At 39.1% G+C, this 17,473-nt stretch overlaps 1 protein-coding gene across 4 annotated transcripts in view; it reads left to right on the top strand.

Annotated features, from left to right (window-relative positions):
- CACNA2D3 (calcium voltage-gated channel auxiliary subunit alpha2delta 3) overlaps positions 1-17,473 on the top strand; it is a 728,899-nt gene that overhangs the window by 358,242 nt on the left and 353,184 nt on the right. For all 4 annotated transcript variants that reach the window (XR_014712447.1, XM_084634438.1, XM_084634437.1 and 1 more), the window contains exon 10: positions 17,140-17,229. Coding sequence is in view for 3 of the 4 variants with exons in the window: in XM_084634438.1 (XP_084490564.1) it covers positions 17,140-17,229 (90 nt within the window). In the remaining variant the exon portion in view is untranslated. The remainder of the gene's footprint in view (positions 1-17,139; positions 17,230-17,473) is intronic.

Below are 17,473 nucleotides of genomic sequence, written 5' to 3'. Positions count from 1 at the left end.
TTAGTTAGAAATTAGGTTTAATTGCAAGCAATTTCTCATGAAGCAATTGTTTTTAAAGTTACAAAAGATTTTTCAAAATTCTAGGTTTTTTCTAGTATCATGCCAAATACTATCATTCATTAAGTTTCTTCCAGCTTTAGCCTTTCTTTCACTTTGCCCTAATAATTATGTAATCTTTAACAACTGCAGCTGTTCTGTCGTTTTGTATGAATTCAGAGCCAAATACACTTTGTTTATCAGAGTGTATATCATTAGACTAAAACAAGTGACAGTCTCCATAGCAGGCCACATTTTGTTTATGGAGATGCTTGTACAATTAATCTGCAGGCTATTCAGTGGCCTGATTACTTACTACAGCATCAAGTGCTAATTAATAAGTATGTTATGAAATAATGTAGCATTAAACCGTTTAGTATTTTGTCATTCCTTATTTTAACTACGTTTGGCAAAAGCCACAAGTTTAATCTCTCAAAAAATAATTAAAATCAACAAGCAAACTACAAAGATATGAATGGTTTCAGAGTAGCAGCCGTGTTAGTCTGTATTTGCAAAAAGAAAAGGAGTACTTGTGGCACCTTAGAGACTAATCAATTTATTTGAGCATAAGCTTTTGTGAGTTGCATCCGATGAAGTGAGCTGTAGCTCACGAAAGCTTATGCTCAAATAAATTGGTTAGTCTCTAAGGTGCCACAAGTACTCCTTTTCTTTTTAAAGATACGAATATAGACCGCTATTTTCCTGTGGTATCAAAACAGCAGTCTTGGACATGTTAGAAAAAAAGATGTCAGCAAAGGAAAAGATTTTAAAGCCATCTCATAAAGCTCTTGTCAATAAATACTAATAGTCATTTGACTTCTCCAGTACATTAAACACATTTAATGTTAAAACCTAGGGTTTTTTTTTTAATTACACAATTTTAAGTTACATTAGCTTCTACATTTGCAAACTATTGTATGGTTTTTATGCTGGCATAGAAAATACAGCACAGTGGTTGCCATCATAAAGACAATATTTACCAATCATTACCCATAGTTCTGTTCTTTTCTTTTGTATTCACATTCTTATAGTGCACCGGTCATCTTGGCATCTGAGATAACTAGTTATGTCCAAATCTAGATTTTGAGGAAAAGTGTGGTATGCTGGATACCAGTGTGAAAAATGTTTTAATAGCAATTACTAGAGAGAGTAAAGAATTAATATTGAAAAAAACATAGAGTATATAGTGCAACTATATATAGAGTACATTTACAAACAGAGAAAGCAGCGTTATGGTATGAATAATAATTACACTAATGCAAATATTTTTCAGTTAGTGTGTCATTATAGTTATTTCATATGTGCATACAAATTATAGTATATTGTAGGTGAAGTTTTTTATATATATGTGTGTGTGTGTGTGTATGTATAACCATAGACATCACCATGATATCTGAATGCCAATATTGAACATAACTCATAAACTGTCTTTTTATTAAGTAATTTTTTTCTGATTTTTCTAACTGCACCTTGCTAGCTTAATGTGCCTATATCACACATGGCACAAATAAGCAAGCTTAGCAGAAGCAGAAAGAAATAATTACTTCACATGTCTGAATGGGTTTTCATTGGATTTTTACAATAGTGGAGGAAAATAGCTATTTCAATAATTTAAGCATGAGTTGTTTTCACAGGATCAATAACCCAAACTACATCTGTCTTCAAGGTATTTGTTGTATTTTGCTCCCTATATTGAATGCTCAAATGGAGTCTTTCTACTGTAGAGAAGTCGCTTAAGTAAGTTACTAAATGTTGTTCATTCTCTTGCTGAAAGCTTGTTTTTAATCTCAGAACTTTAGAATGAATATGCCTACAAGAGGAACACGCCAACCATATTTATAGTATGCTTTGTTCATGGTAAGCATAAAGGGGCAAATACTGTTTCCATGGACAGCCTCAGTACGTGAGGTAAAAATGTTCAGGGATTGGAGTGCAAGGATTTACTTCTAGGCCGCCATTACTAGTATTAGGGCTGCTGTAACCCATGCAGCTAGTGTGCTGTCCCTCTATGGGGGGGCAGGGGTGAATGATCTGTAGAATCACAAAATCACATATGCACTGGCCATTTTCCTCTTTGTCTGTGGTGGTTTGCAAGGAATCTCCATCGTGCTGTGTGCCATGGTGCCCAAGAGGTTTTAATGTCTTATACCGACTTTCAGTGCCCTGCCCCTCATGGCAGAACTGGCCCAGACAGTGGCAGGGTTTAGCCCAAAGTACTTAAGTGATTCACCCTTCTCTCGCACTCAAATTTGTCCCTTTTGATTTACATTATGCTTTCTCAAGTAGCACAAGAGATTCTGGTCCTTTTGACCTCCAAGATTCCAAGGCCCTTCAGGCTCAATATCGATGATTTATATGAGTGTTAATAACATTGTTACAGATAAGCATGAGTAAATGCCTACTTTTCAGCTTAGAGATGAAACACTAATTAAATGTATAAGAGTCAGAATTAAAGCTTATGGACCTGCTTGTGAGTATATATTTGTGGGTTTTGGCCCTGAATTTCCTCTTTTCTACTTGCACTTGATCCTGCTCCTATTAAAGGCACTGCCAAGCTTCTGTGGACTTAATAGGGAGTAGGACCACAAACCGAATATAAATTGCCAGATCTAAATGTTAAGATTGAGTCTATACAGCAGTAATATAGGGTACACATTTTTAGTGAGGTTGTAATTATCCCCACAACAAGTATTACAAGCCAAGGAAATTCAGAGTTAGAGTTAAATCTAGAAGAAATCCAAACATGTTAAGGTATGGAAATGCAGTTAAGGCACTCAGATATGTACTTTAATGTTTGTGGTTGCAAATGAGAGGAAATTGATTTTTAAAGACTCGTGTATTCTTTTCTTTTCTTTTTTTCCTCCTTGTCAACTGGGACAATAAAAGGATGATCACAGATTGCTACATTTCTTAAGAGCCCATTTTAATATTAGCTTTAACTCAAACTAATTAAGATTTTCATTTAAATTCTCAGAAAAATAATTCTGTACTCAGTTTAAGTGCTGTAATTTTTTGTGGGGGAAGGATACATTGTATTCTTCATATATGACAAATCCCCGCTTTAAGTGCAAAACTCAACTCAGACTTAATAATGGAGCAGCAACCATTGTTTCCATAACTTACAGTGGATAGTCTGGTCGTATCTTATCTTTATGTAAATTCTGTAGCATTTTGCTATTTTTTCACTAGCCAAAGTCTGAGTTCTGTTCAGTCCTACCTCATCCCTTATTATTATTGTTGTGGTTCCTGATTCCCAGGTGCATTCATGATTAGGAAGAGCAGTCAGAACGAAGGGGGAAAATGGGCTGAGTTATCCTTCAACCCCACTGACAGCTCACCTCATTTATTTTGTTCTTAAATTCAAAGTTGTATTTGATTTATTAGTAATTAGTTTATTAGTAATGTTTTCAGCATGTTAACTGACATAGACTATGACTGAGACATAAATCATGCCTTTAAAATTCTCTTTATAAGTCCTAGTCTTTGGGTGTGTCCACACAGCAGATCTGTGAACGGGCTTGAATCCAGCTACTGAGAGTAGCAGGAGCAGAAAAACGGCAAAGTGTGGGTTTCAGAGCTGGCTAGGAAGCTGAGTACATAATTGAGGTCTGGGCTGGGCTGGTAGTACCTGCACTGTGGTGCCTTCACTGCTATGAATATCCAACCTAGCTGGAGTCAAGAGTTAGCTAGGGTAAATTACCCCATGCACATCCCATACTAAACTAGGCAGTTTCCTACTGAGCAACATTCCTCCATAAATGTTTTCTGTGTATATATACTAGAGTGATGGGCGCATACATTTATTCAGTGTCTTGTATGTCCAGTGTGTTGTAGTCTGGATTTTTAAATAGTTTTAAACTATTAGTGAAAGTTGTTAACAAATTTTTATTGTCAGGGAATGAGCTAACAGGAGTGGGCAATGAGCGGAGATTCGACCTCCATGTTCCCAGTATTCTAACCAGGACTTTCCCTCTGTCCACTGTGGAACCAGGAAGTCAGTTGTGATTCTGAAAATCACAGTGTGTTCCTGGCCTACTACAGGGATAGCAAAGGAATACAGTCCAGACCTGGTTGTAAAAATCTGACTAAATAAAAATAAAAGAAATACCTCTAACATTAAATCTCAAGGAAGAAACCTGGGTATGGCATATTGGTTTTAATGAAACATTTTTGCAGAAATTAATTTGCATGCAGCTGTATGGCTGGCTCTGTTGACCTAACTGGACCTTTGATTTCTGTCTGTGTATTATACAGCTGATGAAAAGCACTGTTGCTTTCAGAAACATGTTTGAATCAAATCAGAGATTTTATAAACTTACTTACTATTTTGGATATGACCGTGAAATGTAAAATATGTGAAATGTTTATGCACATGCCAGGTACTGTATTAAGGCACAAAGCAGGCATCTCAATCCAAGGTGATCTACCAAAGTCTGTTTGCAGTAGTGTTGTAACTGGGTGGGTCCCGGGTATTCAGAATGTCACAGCGAAATGTAAGGGTGAAACCAGTAAGGAGTTAATTCATGTTGCAAGAGACTATTCAAAGTGAAGTGGCAGTTACCACCCCTACAGTTGTAAGACAAAGGGGTACAGTGGGTTACAGATTGTTGTAATGAGCCATAAATCCAGTGTCTTTATTTAATCCTTGATTTTTGATGTCTCCAGGCTTGTCTTGTGAAGCTGTGCAGGTTTCATTTAAGGATGAGGACTGAGAGGTCAGATTTGGAGTTGATCATTGATCGCTTTGTGAAAAGTGTTTGTCCATGGGTGATGAGATGTTTTTGTTTTTTTTCTAATTTTTCTGTGCAAGTTCATTTGAAAGCATAACGATTGTTTCATTGCACCCATATAGTTTGTTGTTGGGGCACTTAGTGTGCTGTGTGAGGTACACCACATGTTGTGAAAGCGGGGGTGAAAGTAAGGTGGTACGCGCCAGTATGGCATACCGGTAAAAAGTGGCCACCGGTACTGGCCCATACCACCTTACCTTAAAGCACTGCCCCTTTTGTGCCCCCTGTCGGTGGCCCTGCTGGGACCCTAGCAGCAGGGCTGCCGATGAGGGAGCGCAAAAGGGGCAGCGACATCCCCCCCGACCCCCGTGGCCGGCTATTTAAAAGGGCCTGGGGCTCTGGTTGCTGCTGCTGGAGCGCCGGGTGGTGCGGACCAGGCAGCGTGGAAGGGCTGGCTGGGGGACGCTGAACCCCTCAGCCCCGCCCCTTCCACCCAAGGCCCTGCCCCTTGGGCGGGGAGAGCCAGCCCCCGTACCGGTAAGTTTTCAGTTTTACTTTTACTGTGTGAAAGGCATGAGTAGGAGCCATGGATCTTGAGAAGTGTGTTGTCTAGTATTCCTGCTTTGATTTTTAAGTACCTAGAGGGTTCACAGTGTACGATTTAGTTGTGGAATGTTCACAACTTACACATGATACAGCAAAAACGGAGATGAAGTAACGAAATGTAACAGCTAGCTAGCTTAACCCATTTTTCTAAATTCTGTCTTTTAGTCATATTGAAGGTGTTTCCCTTAAACCTCTTGTGCTGAGCTGTATTCATTTTCGGAAGTTTAGTATAGATTGGATTCAGAATATATACTTTCCATAATGTGCAAAATTGGATTTGCATCTAATTTATCACCAGGGTCAAACCTGTAATTGCTACAGGTGACATAAAAACAGGTTGAAATGAGTCTTAGTACCTAAATATGGTGTAGTAATATCAAATATATATAAAATTTGCATAATATCAAGATAATTTATAATTTGGGTTTGTCATTAAACAGCTGCTACCTTGAAATATATCAATTTGCTATATACAAATGAAAAAGAAGTGGGAAATAGTTCAGACACTATTCTGTCACTGTCTGCACTTTCTCCACAAAATTACAAACATGTGGGATTGCATATTTTAATACCAGTTTTCTTGGGCCAAGAGGTTTTTTCATCTTTGAGAAATTCCATATTGCAATTTACCTACCCCATAGGAATGAGATGACAATCTGATTTAATGTAACTCCAGATTTAAAGTTACAATATCACAATATACATTCTTCCTTTATAGACACTATATATGGATTGAGGACATTTCCCTATAAATGTTTCCAGATGATATGAAATTTATAGAACATCTTATAGATGCACAGATAGGGATAGTCAGTAGAACTAACTAGAGAGCTACCCTTGTGTAAATTAAAATGACAGAAATAGACAGGGCTTAGTGTGTGACTGCTTTCAGTGAGCTTTTATTTTCTTGATTTAATTACCTGAAATCAAACAAACAGAAAATAAAGCAGCAACTAAGTTGTTTGACATTGCCACTGAGAGGCTGGGAAACAAAAACTCTACATATATAATTTTGTTTCAGCAAATAGCTGTAACTTTTTAAAATTTTATGTAATTAAGGAAGATTGCAATGGGCACAAAGCAGCAGTACAATAAATAAATAAAAATATCCCACTGTGGTCACCTTTATTTCATTCAATAGCCACAACTAGACCCCAGCCCCTCCCAAACTACTGACATGCAGTTCAGTTTCTCTCAGCCTACTCCTTCCCCATGCAAATAATTTGGAGTAACAAGCAATGCCTTATGTCTGGACATATTTAAACCTCATCTCCTTTTTTGTATATCTTGGTTCTGGTGCCACAAACTGGGCCGGGGCGGTCAAGCCTAATTGTTGGAGCGGAAGCCAGTAAGCAGAGCCAAGGGGTCAGAGTCAAGAAGCCAGTAAGGGAACAGGACTGGAGTGAGGTTGGAAACAAGGCTGGCACAGGAGCAGTCACCGCTGTAGGCATAAATATGGAACAATCAGAGATCAGTTGTTGCTGGTGGGCTTCAGAGCAGGCTTGCTGACTTCCTCGGCCAGTCCGGCAATCAAGCAGCCCTGCTGTGGCTCAGATGTGCTCATAGGCTGCCCAGAGACTGAGCAGGTGCAGCTGCAAGTCCTCATTCCCCTGATACTAGGTTACTCATAGTCCAGTGTTGGGGTTATGGATAAACTGTAGCCTCCCTCCAAGAGCAGCACTACTGCAAATGTTGCCTGACCCCCCCCCCCCCCCCGGGAACACAAGTGATTAGATAGGATGATGTCCACCACTCTACCATACCATGATGTCCACCACTCTACATATATAACAAGTAACTGCTCTGACCAGGTCCAAGTGTCAGTAGGAAAATGTCCAAATCTGCACTGGAGAAGTGAATGCTATTGTGTCATAAAAATACATGGATAATCCTCCCTGTGACAAATTAATGAACCTCATGATTCCACTACATATAGGCTGGTCTTGGCTATTTTGCTGTTGGCTTTTTTCCTGGTGCAGTCATCCCAGCTGATCTGGCACCTCTCTGCCAGATATATCTTAGGAACATTTGGGGTCATATCAAAGCATGGGGAGAGTTGCAAAAGCAAGCTGCAGTCTCTCGTAACCCTGGCCCAGAGACCCAAGTTGGTCCCACTAACAAGATTGTTCTTCAGGTGACACAACCGAGCCCTGTAGGGGGCACAAAATGCCAGCTAGTGTAGCTGCACAAGCTCCATTGCAAAATTCAGCTATGATCCACTACTTTCACCTGGGGGCTCAGCGGACAGGGCTGTGTCCACTGATTCGTATGTTGTGATGTGAAACAATGGTCTTGCGAGCCAGTACAAAAAACCTTTAAGGTTTGGGTACCCTTACTCATGCTGAGTAGTAACTTACTTTTTGTGTAGTCCCATTAAAATCACTGTAATTAAAGGTATCACAGTCCAGCCCACAGTAAATGATAGAATAAAAAGGGTCCTGTTCCTCCCTGTTGCACAGAACTTCAGCTAGAGGGAATCCAACATGTGACAGAGAGTGAGAGCCGATTGGATTTTTTTTTAGCAAAACGTTTTTTATAAGCCCAGAAAAAACAACCATTTTAAAATAGAGTTTCTAGATGTGTTTGTGTGTTTGGTATTTTGCCCAGTGCTTGAGATGAAACTATCAATGAGCTATGGGTCAAAATGGTCTCAATCTGTTGAATTTTACCCAAGGTAGTTAGAATCATAGAATCATAGAATATCAGGGTTGGAAGGGACCTCAGGAGGTCATCTAGTCCAACCCCTGCCCAGAGCACTCACTAAATCTTTGGGGGACCCCAGCTGAGAATGGTATTTAAGAAAATGTACATTTTTACTCTGCATGTGCCAATACTGAAAAATGGCTAGAGGGTTTCTGTTCCTCCCATTTTATATGCTTTAAACTCAACTCTTGTAGAGGGTCTAAACTCTGAACAGTTAATCAGATTGCTTTGAAATTTGGTGTGGTTGGTGATGACGCTGGGTAGCGTAAGTGATGCAGATTTTGAATCATTTGCCTCTAGTTATAGGAGCCCCAAACCAGTTTCCTCCAGTTGCCTTGTATTGTTAAACTAATAAGTACTAATGAGTGGATGAATCACTGGCCTGTTGATTTCTGTGATTTAACCCTTCAATTAATGTGTCTGGATAAATTAATCTCCACCCAAGACAAAAGAAGTTTAGGACTAAGTGGTTTGAGGTTGTTACAATTTGTGAGTCACGGGTGGCCATTTTTTTGGGGTGGGGGAATGTAATCAAATCTTGGGGGGGGGAATATATGAGGGGATGCTTCCTGAGAGGGAAAGGGTACTAGGGGGTGGAGGAGTGAGGGAATAGGGTTGTGGGGGATTGAGGCTGCAGCCAGGGGAGGGGGATGGATGGTAGGGGAGGTGAAGAGACATGGCACCCCACCCCCCTCAGTTCTACCAATGCACCCAACCTGCCTTCATTCCACAGCTCTGCCAGGAAACTCCAGCCCCCTATACTCCATCCACCCTGCAGCCCCAGCTCTGCCATGTACCCCAACTCCTGTGCACTCCACAGCTCTGCCAGAATATTCCATCCTCACTATGCCCCCAGCTTTGCCAGTGAACCCCAACCTTCTAGCACCCCAACCACCCTGCAGCCTTAACCCTGCCAGTGCACCCCAACCCTCTACTCCCCCTGCTTTGCCAGTGCACCCCAATCTCTGTGCACTCCACAACTCTGCCAGTGCACCTCAACCACCTTGAACTCCAACCTTTCTGCACCCATAGCTCTGCCATTGCACCCCAACACTGCCTCCCAGTCTCCTGCACCCCAGTTCTGCCAGTGCAACCTAAATCCCTTGCACCCCAACCCCCTGCAATCCCAGGTGTGTCGGTACACCCCAACCCCATTGTACTTCCCAGCCCTGCTAGGGCACCACAACCACCCTATACCCCAACCTTCCTGCACCCCAGCATTATTCCCCGTAATATAGTTATCTTTGCTCCAGGCACTGGGTGTGATTTGAGTTATTGGGGGAGTGGGGGAAATAAGGAAAATAGAAACATTTCTATACCAGTGAGTGAAGACTTCAAGGCCATTCCCTGCTTGTGGTAGGGAGCCCAAGGTATGGTCGTGTGGAGGGCCCAGGTTGGAGGGGGACATGTTGAATGGGTCTGGGGCATGGCTAGGGAGATGTGCAAAAGCAGGGCTAGTGGGAGGCAGCTTGTGTGTGTGTGTGTTGGGGGGGACTCTGGCTCACTATGCTAATTGCAGGACATACATACAACTGCCTAAATAACTCCTACCAACAACATACATTTTCCTGGGAACCTAGGGAATTCAATGGCAAAAAGACTAAATTAACGCAGAGTTAAGGTTGCTTGGTGGCATGTCTTCTTCCTTGCAGAGCACTGAGCTTAGCAAAACTCATGTCAGAAAACCAGGAAATGCATCGTGACGGTTGCTTATGCAAACTTAACCCTGCCATGTTTCAGCAGTGCCCCAATAAGCCCCCTCAACAGACATACCTTTACTCTGTCCTCCCTACAGCTGTTGAAATGTACAAGCTCTTCACCTCCTTTTACAACCCATTCACTGCCACCCATAGGCTTCCATCTAACACTACTAAAGGACAAAACAGAACAAAAAGTGCTTGATCACTGACCCTTACAGAAAGGTGATACAAATATTTATTTAACTTAATTATTTTAAACAATTAAAACATAGTAAATCAAAAATGAAAGGGTGAGAAGAAAAGTGGCAGAAAGCTGACTTGCTAGCTCATTTTACCAAGAGATCCTTTCCCTGCAACCCCTAGACAATGAAAGCTAAGTAGACTCTTTCAGCCAAATACAGGCTGGGGTCTGTGCAATCAGTGATTGAGCTCCCAGTGGGCTAGAAAAAGATGGTTTATAAATCAGGATTCACACACAAACTTTTTCAGTAACTTCCCAAAGGAGAGATTCAAAATTCAGGCATGAGAAATAATCTGAAAAGGTTTACCACATTCTGCCCAATTGGATCTTCCTGTTTAATCTGTTGCTGACTCATGCAGCAATAGTGATTGTTAGTCTTCTGCAGGAACATGTGTACTGGGGCCCTAGTGTAGAATACTGAGACAACTGGAAAAGCTTTCCGTAAGGAAACCCCATCTACCTACTGGGGTAATCCAAAACCTGTTGCTGGGGTGCCATAATTTTAATCAGAAATGGGACTTTTCCTGCTTCAGTGTAGGGGAGCCCCCTTTCCTTATTGTGTTGTCCTTCTGGAAACAATAGCCACAGTATGCCCTATACTGCCCATTATTCTTCAGACACATATGCTTTGTACTTAGACATGAGACAAGAACATTTCCTCCGAATTTAAGGTGAGCAAATTATTTTCTTGATTTCTTTCTGACTTGAAGGCTAGTATGAAGCCAAGAGATCCACTGTCCACAGCTTGATTGACCTGTATAAAACCTTGTTTGCCAATCGTAAATCATTGTTGGGTCTGTTGGTTGGAAATTTGTCATCAAAATAAGATTTTTGACATCCGAGAGTATTTTTTTTAAACAGAGTCAGATATGTGCAGAGTTCAGCAGGGCTTCTGTACCAGGGAAGCTCTCTTTGAGTGATACATGGTCCTTGTCCTGCCCCTCTGAGCAGTGCTGAATTTCACCATTAAATTTTCCTGAAATTCCTCTTTTCACCCTACATTTTTCCAACCAGCTCTAAATTGAGACATGGATAGATCCTCAGCTGAATGCATCCACATCCACTTATTGTAATGAAGTCACAACTTCCCTTGTATATATTATTCACCTATAATTTTGTAATCAGACATCAAGGCCTGATTGTCATAATTGTGTGACTAATTTATATTCAGAATTGCCAAGGTTATGCATGCAAATTAGGTATCTGAGTCTGCTAGTAGACATTGCACATAGTGGTAATTGCATATGGAAATTAGGTTTATAATTACACACAAATGTCTGTGTACACAGTTGTACATCTGCAGATATCCCTTTCAACGTCTACACACTCTCATATTACTGTGCACAAGCTCCAATTCTAAGGTGATAGGTACTAAAAAAGCCCTGAGGAAGATGGCAGATAAGTGAGAGAGAAATTTTCACTGGTGTCTCTTGCTACTTACTATCAGAAGAACATCATATGTAAAAATAAGAAGGTGCAAGGGCCTTTTTAATGCTTAAGAGCAAAGGAATCCAAGATTCTATTCTGGGCTCTGTCTGACCTCGAATAAGTAATTTAAAGGGAGACTCTAAACTTGCAATCACGCTTCTAATTTAAAATGTGGTGTTTGCTGATATTATCACAGGAGACACTTACTTAGGTTCTCCTAACACTTTCATTATAAAAGATTTTTGCAACCTTTTTTGAGAAGCTGTAACATCTCGTAATTTGCATCGACTCTCTGAAATTTGGCGAAGAGCACGTTTTCAGTCGACAGATGTCTCCTCCCATCCCATCCCCAGTCACACCCCTCCTTAGACCCAGCACATGCCACCAGCAGCCAGTTTTTCACTTTGAGGGCAGTGCATGAGCCAGAAGTGTCTCACCTCAGTGCATGGATTGGTTCTCCCTGATTTCTCTCTCCTGCACCTACAACATGGCACCAGCGGCCCAGTCTTTCCCCTACAATAGTGGCCTATTTCTGCTGACACCTAATGTAGTTTAGTCCTATAGCTCAAGTGGTAGAAATCTATACTGTAGACTAGGAAATTCTGCTAGGAAATTACATTCAAAAATGTATGGTAAAAGAAAATGATTTAGGTTACAAAGTCAAGCAATTGAAAGTTAGGGAATGCCAGATTTACAGTTGCCAGTGCAACCTCAGTTCTGCTCCCTTGTGCATATGCATTATAATAAAGCCTAATTGCATGGTCACATACTGTTTTTTCAAGTCGGAGTCTTTAAACACACTGACCCTCAACTGTAAAATCAGTGTAATACTTATATGACTTTCAGGGAGCTGTCAGGTTTGCTTTTTTGGAATGCACTGAAATTGATTGTAAAATATGATATAGTTACAAAATATTGTTTACATGTGCAGCACTCCTGGTGTTATATATATACTTCCTGATGTGGATGCCGATTGGTGTTTGTAGACACCAATATAACGTACAAACACACAAGCAGAGGTATGCGAAGTTGAAATGCTGGCATTCTTGCATCCAAAATTAGATGTTTTTGTGAAAATGTAATGCCTGTAGTATTCCTTTACTAATGAAAGGAGTTGCAGAAGCGTGACTTACAATATGTTCTAGTCTAGCGCATAGCTGTAGATGACTGGAAATCTGAAAAGGGAGAAACTGAATGTCTGGAGCTTTGTTTTTTCCGCCTAGAAACAATAATCATCATGGGTCAGATTCACTGAACAATATCTTATGCCATCAGTAATCCCACTGAAGTAATTTGGACTGCTCATGGAATATAGTATCACTCATTGTCATTATGGGTATTGGAATCTGGCTTTTTATAAAGTGCAATAGGCACAATAATAAATTTTGATTGTTTTAAAACAAACCCACCCTCAACTAGACATAGACTAACAGCTTGAAAAATCTATTCTTTGTTCCACCATTGAAAAGACTTTTAACTTCCTTTGGCGTAACTCCAGTTAGTGCAGTGTATCCATGAAACCCAGTATGGTAAAGATGTGCACTGCACATTAAAGAAACAATCATTTAAATGTTGTTGACTAAATTTTCTGGTGGATGGATAAACATAGTGTTGAAGTGCTACTGGCATTCTCAAACAACAAAGAGCAGATTGAAAACCAATGAAAGATAGAGAATACAAAGCATAGTTTAAAAAAACAACAACCCTTAATTAATTCAGTCCCTTTGCAGAATCACCTACTAGCATCTGCTCACTATGAGGCCAAAGGCAGAAAACATGGATTCATTAAAATTCATAGTGCATGAAATCCATTGTCAACATTTTACTGTTTTGTATAGCAAACAAATGTCAACATTATATTTATACATACTTCAACAGTGTATTTTTCAGCTCATATATATCTAACTATGAGGAGAGAAAATATTTGTTATTCTGATAGATCATATGCATTGATTTCTAGGTTAGAAATTATACTATTTATTGGTAATTGTAAATAATCTGTTTCTTGATGTATATTCATATGTGATAGTGTACATACATTGTCAGAAAGTTTTTACAGTATCCAATAGGCTGTGAAACACTCTGAGTTTTTGTAAACTATTGTGAAGCATTATTTTATAGCAAAGTTCTTTTTTAATTTAATTACTGTTTGTGGAACAGTAATCTGCTTCCAAGGGCAAAAATTCAATTGGGATTCTTAATTGCTTATTTTAATCCAGTTGAATTTATTAAAAGATAAAAGCTCAGAACCTTGACCCTCCTGTACAAAGTTGGTATTGCCAGTTTCCAGGAGATTCCACCAGTCTGGGGCACAAGAGGCAGCTATGACAGCTGTGCGCTGCTCCATCACCACCTCTGCCAGGTCTGTGAGAGAGGGGATGTGGCTGCTACAGCTAGTTGAAATTTTCTTGTCAAAATAATTGTTTTGACAAAAGATGGATTTATGACTAAATCAAAAATGTTCACAGAAAATGTTAATTTAGCTTTAATTTTTCCATTTTTCAAGACAATCTGAAAAGCAGGTTTTTTTTAGTAATCCTTTTCATGACATTAGGCTGGGGACGATATCCATTGAACCTAATTGGAACCTTGACTTCACTGGGCTTTGAATCAGGGCTATAGACAGTTTAGAGTACGCAGGAGGGTGTTCTGAATTATGCTAGGAACAAAGAATCAGCCCCAGAATTGTGGTTGAAAAGCTGGCAATGTAGTTTGCTGTCAATATAAGCTTAAATTTCCAAGGATTTTAAAATTTGTATTTGGTTACAGTATAAAAAAGTTCAATGCATTTATTGAATGTTTGAGTATTTTATTCACATCATTTTATTATTACTTTAAAAATTTCAGTGCAATACAAATGTATTAAAGGTCAATGGTACTTTGCTTTATTTTAGAAACATAATTACTACTTTGTTTCATTTGGCTTTGTGTTTTTGAAAATGTCCAATTACAAACGTTGCTTGGCCATATAGAAATGTAGGTGTTCCCCTACTGGATCAGATATCCATTTATCCAGTTAATCTAGTTCTTTATCTAGTTCTAGAAATGCCATAAAGCCAAATGTACTGTCAAGGTTTCCCCCAAGACATGGCTTCCTTCTCCAGTCTTTCCCCACTCGCCCGAACTCGTGATTTTCTTTATTCAAATTATTAATTATATCTATGTAGCAAGTAGGAAAGAATTTCATTAAAATTATTATTACTATTATAATACAGATATTTATTGGTGTTAGTTTAAATTAATTATCTGGTATTGGAGGCAAAAGCACCATTTCACTAGCTAGGCTGTACTGGGTTTTATGCTGTCACTGCTTATTTAGATAAACAAGGCTTTGCCTTTTGGCTATTCAAAATATTGAAGTGTGTGAACCACATTTAGAAGAATGTAATTTAGTAAAACGTTTCCACTTTATGCATCCAATGAAGTGAGCTGTAGCTCACGAAAGCTCATGCTCAAATAAATTGGTTAGTCTCTAAGGTGCCACAAGTCCTCCTTTTCTTTTTGCGAATACAGACTAACACAGCTGCTACTCTGAAACCACATTTAGAAGGTCACTATTAACATTAAACTACACTCATTGTTTTGGAAAACTAGCCTCTTCTTGTGGCAAAAACGTATGCCTCAAAATTGGCTGGAGCGGAGATGTAAATTTTTTACCTCTAATTTACTAGAGTTTAACAAAATAGAAAGTATTCTGCTTCCAATAAACTACAATATACTTTTATTTTACAAAAAAAGTTGCATTATAGAGAATTGTTTAAGAGAGTGACTCGTACTATGTGATACTACATACAACTTCTTTTTATAGCAGCATGGTTCATGACACTGTTTGTGTCAGTTTGTATGTCAATCTTTTCATTATAAACCTAGAAGACTTAATTCCCTGATATGAAAACATTGTTTTTAGAGAGAAAAATCAAGTGAATTAGTTGTTTGGTTATAAAAATGGGATCATTCCATGTCTGGCAATTTACAGTTTCTCTCAAAAATTGCCAACCGTTTTTTTTAATGTCCAGTATGTCTGGAACGTATTCTGGCCTTATTATTATACCCTTGTTGTGGTGTTATACTATTGCTGAATGTAATATTTATGAAAGGGGACAGAATTTTGTCAGTTCCAGAAAATGAAGTGTGTTTAGTTAGTAAACCAATATTATAGCATGGGTAGTGGCAGTGCAAGCTTCCTGAATCGCTCTGTGGGAGTAATTTTACCCCAAGCTCTCTGCACGATTCAAGTCCCACTTAATGCCTCAAAACAGGGTTAAATGGGACATAGGCAATCCATAGGTTTGACGCTAACCCTCTGCACAGGGGTGAATTTGATGATGTAAGTATGTCTCATCCCTGGTGTAGAAGAATTGTTTTATCAGCCATAATATTGCATTGGAGTTCGTTTAAGAACCTTCAAAGCAGCTATGTTAAGGCTCAAGAAGTGATAGATACACCTAAACAGAAAACAAAGTGAAAATTGATTAAATGGCTGAGCATAAGAGTTTATTCCTGCCAAAAAAATATCCTCTGAAGCCTCTAGTACCGGCCACAGAATTACTGCCCCAATATCCCTGCTGTAACTCAGTGGAGTTACACCAAGAATGAATTTTGCTTATGAATTAGTGTGAATAGTCATTTTTGCTGAAACCACATAGAGGATTCTGGGGTATAAGGTCAAAGAGAAAACAAATTGGTAGTCTATGGTTCAGGATCAAGTCATACTTTAAATTCTCCCTAACATCTTCCTGCAGAAGTGAGGACCATCTATTGATTCCTTTCTCCCACAGTGATTGGTTTATACACTTTTATGTTTTAAATTCTGGAGACTTTCTTTTAAAACAAAATGAAATGGAAAGAAAGCTAAAATTCTTCTTCTTGGAGCCCAGAATCTGGCTCTGTTAACGTGAGGCTTTTGTGAGCTCGCACAAGCGCCCTTCAACTCATAAGCATCCTTTCCTAATTCTCCTTTCCCGCTATTATTGTCTATGGTACTTGCTCATTTCAATCCATGCCAGGTTTGGTGGACTCCATATAGCTTGAGAACTGGACAATTTTGCAGCTTCTTTTATAATGTAGCTTTTTATTGAAATCCCATCCAGATATCGACTTACACAAATCAGGTTAATAACACAAATTTCTAATTTGTGCATTAATCTTGGACTTCTAATTTCTCTTGTCATAACAGTCCCGTTTGCATTTGACTAACAGAACTAAGAATATCAAATAACAAAACATGTCTATCCGCCTCCTCATATATCCAATCCACAATACCCTTTACTCCTAAAGTTATTGCTAATATTTGTTTTTATTGAGGATAGATGGATCCTATTAGATGTGGTTTTTTTTCTTGGTTTCATTATTTTTGTTGGAACATCCACTGGGAATATGTTGAGGCTCCCTCTGCCTAAACAGGCTAGGAATTGTGTGCTATAAATTGTTGAGAACTGTCTCAGTGTTGACAGCTGGCTGTCCAGTGATTCAGGATTGTGATTTGGATATGTATGAGAAAAATAATTGAACAGGTAAGTAACAAAATTGTTCCCTTTTATCACAGATTTACTTTAATCTGTATTTTATCATTAATGTTATATAGGTATATTAAAATACCCTAAATCGTCAGTCAATGACCTCTATAAAATGTATTAACATGTATATTTAATTTCTTAGAATATTGCTTTTACAACCTGTTTTTTTCATGTTTCAGCACTTCAGGGAACACCTCAACAAACTTTTTGCAAAAGGAATTGGAATGCTGGATATAGCTTTAAATGAGGCTTTCAACATTCTCAGTGATGTAAGTTTGCACCTTTCTTTAAGCATTGGCATTGATGCTCCTCCCCCCCATTAAGTTAATTGCCAAAAATGAACTTTCATTTTAATACCTAGCTAATAAATCATGACCGGCTCCTGCTCAAAGTCCCCACCCCCCTTAGGATTATGATGATAAGAGAGGTGATTCATGAGCTAGCCTACAGTGTAATACTTGAAAATTGCCCATATCCAATAAACGTGGCAGATCTATCACACACACACACACA

Source organism: Lepidochelys olivacea (assembly GCF_965140295.1).
Source record: "Lepidochelys olivacea isolate rLepOli2 genome assembly, chromosome: 7".
Classification (NCBI taxonomy): Eukaryota; Metazoa; Chordata; order Testudines; family Cheloniidae; genus Lepidochelys; species Lepidochelys olivacea.
The sequence above is the reverse complement of the archived record's forward strand: the minus strand, read 5'-3'. Positions and strand labels throughout refer to the sequence as shown.